Genomic DNA, 12958 nt, shown 5'->3' with positions numbered 1-12958 from the left:
GCATGCTGAAAAATTTGTTTCCTTCTCTCACATGGTAGAAGATACTTTCTTCTCTTTGTCTCCTCAGTGAAAGCTCTGTCCTTACTCTGTCTATGCCCTTTATTGCTCACAGGGTGGCAATGAGAACTGTGCTCACTCTCACCCAGAAGTTCCCTGGCTGGGTGCAGAGACAGGTCCTGGACTTTTGGGTCAAACTGCTCAAACAGCAGCTGTTACACAATTCAGGGCTGAGTTGCTTTCAAGATGGGTGATAAACAGTGGGGGTTTTGTCTTTAAATGAAAATATTTTGAAAATGAGCATGAGCTCTCTGGGGTATGTGCAATAGCACCTAGGATGTGGCTGGTTAGTACCAGAATATGGAAGTGTGACAGGATCCTTCCACTGTCTGTGCCATTGTGCCTGGGCACAGAGGTCAGCTTTGGACCCCTGCTTTCATGGGAGCTTGAAGGAAGAGATGTGTGCAAGGCCCTGTGTGCATGAGCACAGACTGAAGCACAGCAGGTTCCCTCTGACCAGCAACAGGCTGCTTACTGGGAGGGTGACTGAGCCCTGGAACTGCCTGCCTGGAGAGGCTATGGAGTCAGCACACAGTGTCTTCCTTGATAATCTAGACAAAGCTCTCCTTGGAGAGACTCGGAGGGGCTGAGCTTTACAGGTAAAGGATTCAGTACAATGCACAGACACCCAGACTCACATACTACAGCAGTAAAGGAAAATAAGCTTTCAGGTGCATGCTGACCGAACTGTTTATTCCCAAACTCTGAAGTGAAAGAGATGTAACAACACCCAAAAGTGAAAACAGAAACCAGCAACAATGCAACCGTGTTCCAGAACAAAGACAGTAATGCAGCCCCAGCTGTTTGCTTCCTATCTCGTGCTGGGTGGAAATGTCTGTCACCAAATAAACCTGAAACACAAACAAGAGTTATGTCACAATAATAAAACTTGATCTTCCCTCCAAGTCTTAGAACAAGATACTAGAAAAAGTGTCCCAGCATCAGCTTTTGATCTACTACTTCACCCCTATGCATCAGTTCCATTTACTCCTATGAGAAGGTATCACAGAACAATACTTAAGGCTACAAGGCCAGAAAAAACTGAATGTGGATACATAGTTTCACTATTCCAATATTAGAAAGTGTTAGGAAAACATCACCTGTTCACACCTGCTAGAAGAGTGCTTACTAAATGGGAAGGAAATGGGCATAAATAAATGGGAATGAAAAATACATAACAAGGTTGGCCAAGAAATCTGAAAATCCAAGTCCCTGGTATTCCCCATCAATAACACATATTCCCATGGATAACACATAACCCTAATGAAGACCTTTATACACATAGTATAAAGCTCTTCATTAAAAATATTCCATGTTTGTTTAGACATGTGGACACCAGCATGTTAGCATGGATGTCTGCCTGAGCAACCACTGAGCACCACCAGCACCTAACACAGATTAAAACAGAAAATAAAGATGATTTTTGATTGTTTGGGCAGAGTACACTGCCACATCTGCAAAGTGCCTTTCTCAGTTACTGGCAGCAGAAGCTCTTTATGTTATACCACCCCAGGGTTCTTTGTTTCAGTGCCTTAACTGTGGGTTTCAGTAATGGTATGTAAAGAAGTTAATTTCTAACAACTTTTTGGTTTATGTTAAATATTTTACTAACAGAATGGATATGTGGACAGAAGGGAACTTTTCTCTAATAAACTTTAGTTGTCCACATTACTGGCAGTTTATACTTCGCTTAGAACTTCTGCAATCATCCCTCCCCAGTGGTATGAATTTGTAGTTCATGGTCACTGTACTTACGTGTCACTGATCCAACTCTGCAAGACCCATTTCTATCAGCTTCAGATGAACCAGATTTTTGTCATCTCCATACAGAGAAATGGTAACCTCTGGTGAAACAGTCTGAAAGATTACAGTGTTGACACTTACACACTTAAACCTCAAGCCGATATGCAAAGATTTTACTGGCTACACTCACTGTCTAAATGGAACCGTGAATATAAAAAGAATACCTTTGGTTTTAAAATAACAGGAATGCTCAGGAACTTTGTGATTGCAGAATTGAGAACATCACACCATTTTCTCTTAGCTTTCCTTCATGGTAAATAGTTTTCAATTTTAAACTATGAGGATTCACAGTAGAACAAAGACTTAGAAATTAGACTGCTAGAAAGAATTTTAGGCTCAGCAAGAACCAGAGGGGGGAAAAAAAGGGCATTTCTTACAAGTATGGAAGCAGAGAGACGCTTTCCTTCAACACAGTCCACCATGGTCCACAATGCTTTCAGGCTCCATTCTGGAGAATAGGGAATTCTTTCCACGTTTTTGTCATCTGAAGCAGGTCTAAATCCAGCCAGCAGAACTCTCACTGCCTGCACTGGGTACTTCAGCAGGTGACAAGGTATGTGACGCAATCTGAAAGCAAAGCGACAAAATGAGAAGCGTTTGCCCACAGCAAACCACCAGCCAGTAAGGACAGCAGGATGCCTGAGTGGCTCACACAGCACTTTTATGGTGTGGGAACTAGGGCTGGAGTCCCTGCTCTACAGAAACATGCCAACATCAGACCCAACAATTCCTCAGGCCCCCTGAAGGACTTGGCACAGAGCTATCAGAAAGCAGCCCAGCATCAGAGACCCCTCCCCAGAACCCCAAACACAGATTGCAGCACAGGAATCCAAGTGTGAAAATCACCGTGTAGCTCCACAAACCTTTGTGGTCCAAATGCTTCACACCTGAATGTGCTCTAGACACACTACTGGAAATAGGTACCTGGGGTTTACATTGTCATCTCCCCATTCTTTATCTTTCTAAAGAAGCAAGGGAAAGGGGAAGCAGAGAAATGCAGCTCTGAAACAGGAGAGACTGTCTTCCAAGACCTTAACAGACTGTAAAGCACAAAATCTGTTCAAATCCCCATTTCTGCATCATCTTCAGCAAGGATGTGTACATTCCACATGAAGCTTGAGAGCAAGTCATTGGGATTAAGCATGTGTGTATGTGTATATATGTACTATATGTACAGGTTCTATATATGCACTGCAGCACTATGTACTGTCCACATATATGTAAATGTGTATGTATGAGAAATTCAGACAGGCTTATGGAACCCTAAAAGCCTGGGATGTCTGAGACACATCTGTGTCAGCACAGGAATAGTCCAGAGCATCTCAGAACTGCACACAACAGGGATTTGAACATCCATGTGCCACAGGCAGAGCAGGGTGTGTCCCACTCAGATACTCCTTTATCCCTTAGTTTATTCCCCAGCTGTCTTCTGTGTAGCAGACAGTCACACAGGATTGGGATTTGTTTGTACACCTGGAAGGCTTAGACCTTTTTTTGAGTAAGGTTAATCTGCTTCTGCACCTGAGAATCTGAGCCCACTCACAGGTTAAGTGGAGATAATTGAGAAATCTGATATTATAATAATGGGCTTCTCAGAACAACCTGAAACAGAGAAGCAGGTGCACAAACCCCACATCCTACAGACAGAAATTATTTAACCAGCCAAACCACTTTCTCTCTAACTGAAATCCAATAGTAAATGATGGTAAAAAATATATATACCTAGTTCTAGAAAAAATGGTAATAAATGTAACACACATATATATATTTACACACATATTATTTATAAGTACATATTTTATGATTTAAGTGTATGTATACATACACACAGACATTTTACATGCAGTTATTTCTTATTTACCTGCTGGTTGGGGCAACTAAGTAAGTACCATAGTCAACAAACTGAACCAGAATCTGAACAGGCACAAGCTGTGTAATAGAGAGGAGCTTTGCTCTATACCATAAACCATCCACATACTCTGCAAGGCAAGGCAGTTCTGTAAAAGAAAGAAAAAAACCAAAACCATCACAGAACACCTCACAATACTCAGTGCAGTACAAACTGACCCTGAAAATCCACTTTACTTTGTGACCAAGATTAAGTCTCCCCTTCCTTATCTACTACTGTAGATACTACAGGAAAACAACTACAATTTTGTTCCATGCATCCTCCAATTAATTCTACCTGAATTCCAATCCAAGCAGTGCTATGCAATTTAAGTCAAGTTTCTCTGCCTCACATGGCAATGGTGAGAAATAACAGCAAATTGCTTGGTTAAAAGACAGTGATCCAAACAGTTTAATGTTCCAGCTTTTCAACTTGGGCTCATCTGCACACTCCAGTCAGTAAACAGACTGATCTCCAGGTGAATAGACATGTCTGGAAGACGGGGGCAGATCATGCCTAAAATCTCACCCAGACTTTTATGAGCTGGCAGAATCAGGTATGAGTGAGAACTGCTTTCTTCACCAGGTTTAAGACAGCCATACTTGTGTTAATTTAGGCCCAACAGCTGTGGACATGAAAGTGGTGATCCTTAGGGCTCACGCAACTTCAACATTTATGACATTATTTTCTGTACATAACTTTTGTCATTTGAATATGTAATAAAATTGTCACAGTTCAGTGACAGGTACCTGTAGGGTAAAGTATTATTACTGCCAAACAGGATCTAAAGTCAGTTCATAACTCTAACAGGCACTGGGAGTCTGAGTTCTGTCCATCATTTTCCAGTGGAGGAGAATGACACAAAAGCCTCAATTTAATGAACAGTAAAAACATATTACAGTGTATCATGTAATTCTAGTGTGATCTTACTCCTTACTCTCCAAAACTTTTATTTAAAGATACATAGAAATACAAAAGGAAACTCAGGCTTTCTAAATATCCACACAAAACAACAGGGAAAATAAACAGAACTTCAAAAACTTCAAACCTTTTTTGAAGTTTGTTAGATGAGGAAGTGTCTTGACAATTTTATTGCACCACTTCAGGGCTTTACTAAGGCTCTCTGAGTCACAGCTGGCAGATCTCTCTGTGGCAGAGCACTTTCTAAGGTTCTCAGAAGAATCAAGACAAATATAAACCTATGTAAAAAAAAAGCGCTGATGTTACTACTTTTTGCAGTTAATTTAGAAACGAGGAATTCCAACCATTATTAAAAGTTTACTTTTAATCCAGATCCCATCTTTGAAAGGTTCAGCATCTCCTTGCTCCCCTTTCTTCTCTATTTCATCATTCAACATTCAAAGTCCACATAGGAATCTTTTATTCCATCAATGCACATGACATTCTGCCTTTTGCCTGGGAGATTGGGCAGAACTCCAGGAAACTGTGTGGGCTTACCCAAAATTCACTATTGTTCTGCCACACTAAATTCCAACAACCTATTTTCTTGTTACAAAAGCCAACTACCAGACTGCAGTAGTGTAATTCTTGAAATTAATTTTTCTAGAGAAACGATTAGTGTTTCACTGCCCCACCTATGAGGTTATTTCAACTAAGTGTTCATCCAGAGAGCTGCCCCACACAGCCTCCTGCACCAACAGTTCAGGGCCATTTTGCAGCCTCTAATGCTCTGAGATTCCATCTGTGCTCTCCTTTTCCCCAGTTCAGGGGAGTGCAGCGTGTGAGATGTGAGACATACTGACCTCCTTGGGGGACACCAGGTGGGTAACTGTGACAGGAAAGGTTTCTCCTGGAACAGGCAGTGGTTGCAGCAGGTACGAGGGCGAAAGGTCTCCTTCAAATACCCCCTAGAGCAAGACAGACTTCAGCTGAGCACCATACTGAATAACAACACAGAAACTTAGCTATGACTTCTGATACAAAGGAGATACCTAAAAAGGTGTAAAATAACAGCAAGCAGTGTGTCCCTGATGAAAAAAAAACAACATTGCAATGTACAGATAAAGTTTTTCTCAACAGTATGGCATTGTCCAGTGTATCTTCTTTTAAAACCATGTATTTTACAGTTTGAATTCTACATGTCATTACTGCATTTGGTTCACCACAAAATAAACCCCGGAGCACTAAATGATATTTTAGAAGGATATATGGCACACAGCTCAGCTAGAACATAGGTCATGAAAACAGCTCATATTATCTCCTGTACTGTCGTGGGGTGACAGCCTTCAGCCTTTATCCCAATATCGTGTGTTGTGTCTGGCAGCTGTGCCTTCCCCCCCCCCCCCCCCCCCGGCCGTCTTGCTGTGGCCGGATGGGGAAAGGGGGGGGGGGTGTGTGTGCCCAGGCACTTTCGCTTTGTGCTTTTGCTGCTTGGCTTGGCTAGCCGCTTGCTTGCTTGCTTTCTGCTTTTTTTTTTTTTTTTTGCGCTGGTTTTTTTTCCTTTTTTCCCTTTTCTTTTGTTCTCTTTTTCTTACCCTCCCCTGAAGATACTGGACCGGCTCCGGATCTGGCCTGAGAGCTCCAGGACCCCCGAAGCCTGCGACAGAAGCTCGGCGCCCTCACAACACAGTCTGGTCCCTTTTCTTTTCTTGTGTTGGGGAGTGTTCTTTTTGTTACTTGTAAATAAATAGGTTTTGTTTTCCACTTTGCTCCTCCGAGGAATTCCTTCCCGAACCCGGTGTTGGGGGAGGGGTGGTTGGAGGTTTGTTCTGTTTTGGGGGGGCTCCCTTTTGGAGATTTCCCCCTAATTTGTCCTAAACCAGGACATGTACTTAAAACATGATGTGTTACAAAATGTACAATTTCTCCAAAATACATTTTTACACATTTACTTGAGGAACACTACTCATTAATGCCCCAAGAGAAAAGTAGAAGCAACATATATAACTGGAAAATGAAACAATGAATTATGACCCTTTGTTTCCCTTGCAGGACCTGACAGAGGATGCAGTACAAAAAGTCATTATGTTCCTCAAACTTAGCTAGGAAAAAAAGATTTTTTTTCCATTCAAAGTACATACTCCTACAAGTAAAGAAAGGATGTCTAACTAAATCACAGACACACAGACTGAATGGCAGATTTCTGCAAAACTATCAGGAGCAGTGTGAGTTGGGAGCCACCTGACTACACTTGGACACACACAGCTGGAATAAGAATCACTGCTGTGAAGCTCAGCACACCTGGAGATTCTGATGCATTCTCCAACATCCTACTGCCCTACCAGGAATGTCAGGCTAGTGCCTAAGCTAGGACTGTCCTATGGTAACAAAGACCAGCTCCTAAGCTCATCAGTGCAGGGCAAGGCAAGACAGAGACATCTCAAAGACAGAGACACTGCAGCAACGCTGCACTGAGCCCTGCATAAGCCACTGCTGGCAGCTGCAAGGCTCACAACACAGAATGAAGTCCTTCTCAGCTTAACTCATCCCAAATCACTGATCTGAAGCTGTGAAATAATGTTACAAAACTACAGAATAAAATAAAAGATAATGGTTACACCTTATGTAAAAATAATACACTTTAGCTGTCTTGTGAGCATGGCTGCCAAAACCAGAGCTGATTAGGTTTTAATGTGCTCAGAGCTGTTTGCTTCCCACTTCTGCTGTTCCTAAGATTCAGTTCAAGTTCTGGAGACCTTGCTTCTTTTCTGGTCTACAACTGAACACTTGTGAAGTCTGTTTTCTTACAAATTGTTCTGAGTCACTTATTCCTGGAATGGATCTGCTGAATGCAATTATTCCTTGAGGAAAGCACTCTAGGCTTTCTGAATGCTTCTTGCCTGCAACCTTCTTACACAGTTTTATTTTTCAAATTTAATTTTTGTGTTAAAGGTACCAATCTCACTTCCAGATCCATATTTAATTTGCTGAAGCTGTGTGTTGTGCTGACTTTATAAAATGCAACAAGAGATTGATTTACAATGAGGTTTTCCATGGTTACTCAGCTCTAATATACACTGAGGGATTTTTCTAACTGCATCATGAGCCCAGTGGCAGACAACTCGAGCTTTGCCCCAGCAGTGACAGCAGCAGACTCTGTACTGGAAAATTATTTTCTGAAGCAAAGATGTTCGTTGGAATGAAAAGTACATTGGCAGACTTAAACAGAATTAAGAGGAAAATGCAGTAACAAAGTCTTAGCAATTTAAATAAACCTGATCCTCAGATTTCAAGGAACAAAAAAAATGAAAACAAATACAGAGAAATTACTCATGTATGGAGTTTTTGTGTTAAGAAAATGAAGTTAGGTGGAAACTTCAATCTTACCTGATGATCTTTAGGGGAGCTGTCCCAGACTCTTGGATTAAAGAACCTAGGTAACTCCCCTATAAATCACTGGCTTTACGATGAAATACTTGATTTAATTTACTCCATCCTTGGATATATTTCTATGAATAACTAATCCCTTCAAGTGCTAAAAGTATCACCCTATTTGTAGTGTTCTAGAGGAATGCTAGCTAGACTTTTAACAGAAGTGCAAAAATCTCTTTTCATTACAGAGTCCATGAACAAACTCTTAGCAATTTTTTATTCCACAGAGTCTTATCAGCACATTGTAGCTCCCTATGTTGTGCTGGAGACCTGTGTGCTCAGTCTTACTGCTGCTTACAGCATAAAACCACACAGAAATATTAAAAAAAGTAACAAATCCTCCTAGGTCACAACAAGCAACTGAATAATCTTTCCAAAGGTAGAACAGCAACAGCAAAAGGGGGACACACACACACACAAGTCTCACCAGCTTTTGTATGTCCTGGCAATCCTCAGCAACACAGTACCTCTGGTATGCCATGAAGGATGACAGTGACATGCCCCCAAAATACAGGCTGATGGACAGCTTGCCCCATGGGTTATCTGGTAACTCCTATTTACACAGGACAAAACAGGACTGTAACAGTAATAGTGGCTGAAGTTTTAGAAACAGTGACCAAGAAATTCAAACCTCTCATGTTGACATGTATAACACTCAAACACAAGATTAATATGCCTATTAACATCAGTTGTAACATAAATGGGAATATCTCTTTCTGATATGGAAGCACCAGTTGCTCATCCTAACACTGAAATATTATCCCATGTTTGCTCACTCAAACCCTTCCCCTTCACAATTTATCATTAAGCTGTCTGAAATGGCTTGTTTTCAGACAATACAGATGATGTGCTTCCTTATAATTTTAATAAATGATGTTAGAATTTTATCACTTAGAATAGAATTTAGAACAATTTATGCTGCCAATAGGTAGGTTACTTGTCAAAATGACAACTCAACATGAACAGCGTGAAAAAACAGCACTAACCCTAATGGAGACATTTGAGGCATGAAAACTACAATAAAGGTAAAGCCACAGGAGAATTAAGTTTAGCTGTGCTTTTTCTTTTGTCTAAGAAATGCATTTACTGCTATGCTCCCTCATGTACCATTCCTAGTGCCAGTTAAAAGGAAAAAGACAACAAAACTTGGTTTAATTTCACATCTATGAATAAATTAGGCTACCTTAACATGAATTTCAACCTCTTCATTTTTGAGAAGTTCTTGAAGGTATTCTACTGCCTCCTGCTGCCAAAAATTTCCAATCTATTTGGAGAAAAGCAAGAAACCAACACATTAAGATGCTAACAAGTAATATTCTTCCAATTCTTAGGGTAGATGGAAATACACAACCATTAAAAATGAAATCTGACTAGAAGACACATTAGTTTGATTTGTTTACAATCCTTTAAATATTATCTACTACTTGATGCATTATAATTCAAGTGACAACACAACCCACAATTTTCAGATCCTGAAATGGCTTAGAAAGAGATGCTGCTTGCCAGATCTAACCAATACTACGTATGCAATAATGTATGTGTGCAAAGCTGTCTGAAGCATAATCCAAATACTTACAGGATCTAAGACAACACTCAACAAAACTTAAATACTTTTATTCTCTGCAGTATCTGCTTGCTGTCCAGGCTGTACGCTTACAAGCCTGTCTTTCACAGAATCATAGACTGGTTTGGGTTGGAAAGAAACTTAAGGATTGAATTTGAACCCTCTGCTGTGGGCATGGGCACCTTCCACTAGACCAGGTTGCTCCAAGCCCCCTCCAACCTGGCCTTGAACACTTTATGGATGGGGCACCAACATCATCCCTGGGCAGCCTGTTCCCATGTCTCACTACCCTTATAGTGAAGATTTTCTTCCTAGTACCAAGTTTAAACCTGCCCTCTGTCAATTTGAAGATATTCCCCCATATATCACTCACTGAGCTTGCATGGAGTCCCTCCCCAGTTCTCCTGTAGCCCCTTTAGGCCCTGCAAGGTGCTCAAGATCTCCCTGGAGCCTCCTCCAGGACAAACAGCCCCAACTCTCTCAGCCTGTCATAGGAGAGATGCTCCAACCCTCTGACCTTCATTGCCCTTCCCTGCACTTGCTCCCACTGGTGGTCTCCTGATCTGTGATCCCTCTCCAGGCTTGGCACACCTATGGACAAAAAGGCTCTTCTTCCCTGGGACATGGGCCCCACAGGACCCCACCAGAGCAGGCTCCTCAAAGTGAGTGCCATCATCCAAGCAGCCCAACCACTGGCTGTGGCAACAGTTATGATTTCTTAACTTACCAGACTGGAGTGAACCTTTCAAGGCCCTTCCCTCTGCCAGACAGGACTGATGAAAAAACTACTGGCAGGCCACAGAGCCCTACAAGCACTCTTGGGATCTGCAGATAACCCCTGCAGATACAGCCAGGAGCAGTCTGAGGGGTATCACTGGTGTCAACAGGAGTAGATAACTAACTCCTGGCACTGGGTAACAGGGCTGTACAGGGCCTGGCAGCCTCCCAGTGATGTCCCAGTACAAAGAGGCAGGAGCACCATCCCTCTCTAGAGAGTGCTGGGTCAGCACGTGGGCTCCTCTGAACCTCTCTGAAGGGAGCACCCACTCCTGTCTCCATCTCCTTGGAGCCTTTTGCCAGCTGCCCTGGGGGTTACATGGGGAGCAGAGGGTGCTGCCCTCCTCAGCCCTGGCATCCCTCCTGATGTGAGCGCTCTGCCCTCATCAGCCTGCAGAGCGAGGGAGCAGTGCTGCAGGAACACCTCACACTCTGTGGAAAATCTCTTCTTCTTGCAGGCCTGTTCCATTCTTCTGCATTATTGCCCCTTCTCTGTTCCACATGTGCTGCTGGGAGGGTTTCTGGCTGTTTGGCTGTGGGTTCACTGCAGACAGCACTTGGAATCAGCTCTCCAACCCCTTCTCAGCCTCCCTGATGCTGCACAGCCCTCTCACCACCTGCTGCAGGAGCTTTCCTACCTGGGCATGCTACCTTTCCCTGGCAGGTCTGCTGCCTGTCCCTGCCCCACCACCCCTGCAGCCTTCCTTACTCTATCAGTTTAACTATTTCCAGCAACAAAATTAAGCTGGTAACTTCAGTATTTCACTTTTACTAAGTTCACCATTCGGAGGAAGCAAGGTGTGATGGTATGTGAAGATGTTATTTACACACCAATTACTTACTGAGAAAAACCCCTAAAACAATTCAGCTGTATTAGTTTATAGATTGTTTCCTACACAGCCAAGATCAGAATGTTAGAAACGCAGTTTTGCAGGACTTGACAATTTCAGATTGTCTGGCCATTCTGCATTAAGAAATCCAGGACTTACTTTTTGTTGGTGCTATTGCAAACTGAATTATCATTTCTGAGTATCCTCTGCCAAGACAGTGTGCTGTCTCACAAAGGTTTAACTCCACTGACTGCTGCCTTTCAAGCATGGTCCCCTCCTAAAGCAAACCTGCTGGGCCCTGCCAAGGACCTGCTGAAACAACCCTCATCATCTCTTCTCTGAATCCTTGCAGGCAAGAGAAGACACCAGCAACTCCTCTCAGCCTGACCAGGCAGGGCATTGATTTGAGAAGCACCCACCAACACCGGGATGTGCCACTACTCACCGGCAGCGTCTTGTAGAGCTGGCACGGGATGCAAAAGGGAGGAATGCCAGTGTAGAATGTAGTTGGATACAGGTGACACTGAGGAATGCTCTCTATGTAACCACGATCTATGTACTGTACCTACAGGAAATGCAAAGCTTTCCTGAAATAATTCCTGAAATATTTAAGTTTAGTAAGGGAATGCATTTGCTTACAGCATTACTTTTATGGAGGAAAAAGAATAATGGTTTGATGGTAAGTGATGTGACAAAGGGAAAAAGCAAGAAAAGATTAAAAAAAGTGCTGTGGCAGGTAAGAAATTCAGTTTATAAACTTCTCTTGCAAGAATTCCTACATTTTCTGGAATAATCAGTTTAAAATATAAAGGAAAAAAACCCCTGTGAATTAGGATAGATTTTTCAATCTGCATTCAAAAGTCAGGAGCAGACTCAACGGCTCAGGTAAGATGAACTGCTAATGAGAAGAAGGTTCTACACCTTTGCAGCAGAAAGAATTCAAAACAGACAGCCAATACTTTTTGAGTGGGGATTAGGGCAGGTGTGGGATTCTAAACCTAATTGTTTTCAAAGCATTCCACAAATGGTAAGAACAGCAAAATAAACCTAAAAGGGATTACTTACAGGAAATCAAGAGCAGCTTTTTACTTAAGAAAATTAATTATTACTAGGGAAATGACAGGAAAAACTGTGACAACTGAAATAGGTAAAAATTATTTTTAATATAAATGTAAAAATGAGGACAGTAATCCACACCTTTACGCAGAATGAACAACTGCACAGGTCAGCTGAATTGGATTATATGCCTTTTTTAAACACACATCTGCAGATACACATACACCCTCTCCCCTTACCCCACACAATCAAACTTACCTGCAGAGTACTCCCGCTGACTTCCACAATTTTAGCTCGATACCACACAGTGTCTGATCCTCTTACAACACAGGCTTCTCCCTTCTTCCAGCAGTAGGGTATCAGGAGACCAAGGCCCTTGAAGGTATTTTGTATTTCAGCCATCAATTTGTTTAGTGCAGTTTCTTGGGAGAGGAGGTGAAATAAAAAAAAAAAAAGATTAAGAATAGTCTCTAACATTCATGCAAAATATTTCCATCACTAAACCCCATCAGATGCAGATGACATGTATAAACAAACACATGTGCAGCTTTAAAATCTATTTCCCAACAGCGATACAATATGTATGTTCAATATCTAGTATATGCAGAAGAGTTACTAACAGTAAACTGCATTTCCAACTCTGAAGCCATT

At 42.0% G+C, this 12958-nt stretch overlaps 1 protein-coding gene across 1 annotated transcript in view; it reads right to left on the bottom strand.

The window, feature by feature from the left end:
• Positions 1-608: 608 nt before the first annotated feature.
• The window catches only part of RNF17 (ring finger protein 17), a 41425-nt gene continuing 29075 nt past the window's right edge, over positions 609-12958 (bottom strand). Inside the window, exons 27-36 of the mRNA XM_074535207.1 lie at positions 12566-12729; positions 11697-11816; positions 9264-9344; positions 8508-8633; positions 5512-5616; positions 4797-4947; positions 3722-3857; positions 2238-2427; positions 1813-1914; positions 609-908 (exon numbers count right to left, since the gene is read on the bottom strand). Coding sequence (XP_074391308.1) covers positions 1816-1914; positions 2238-2427; positions 3722-3857; positions 4797-4947; positions 5512-5616; positions 8508-8633; positions 9264-9344; positions 11697-11816; positions 12566-12729 — 1172 coding nt within the window. The 3' untranslated portion in view covers positions 609-908; positions 1813-1815. The remainder of the gene's footprint in view (positions 909-1812; positions 1915-2237; positions 2428-3721; positions 3858-4796; positions 4948-5511; positions 5617-8507; positions 8634-9263; positions 9345-11696; positions 11817-12565; positions 12730-12958) is intronic.

Source organism: Zonotrichia albicollis, chromosome 2, assembly GCF_047830755.1.
Source record: "Zonotrichia albicollis isolate bZonAlb1 chromosome 2, bZonAlb1.hap1, whole genome shotgun sequence".
Taxonomy (NCBI): Eukaryota; Metazoa; Chordata; class Aves; order Passeriformes; family Passerellidae; genus Zonotrichia; species Zonotrichia albicollis.
The sequence above is the reverse complement of the archived record's forward strand: the minus strand, read 5'-3'. Positions and strand labels throughout refer to the sequence as shown.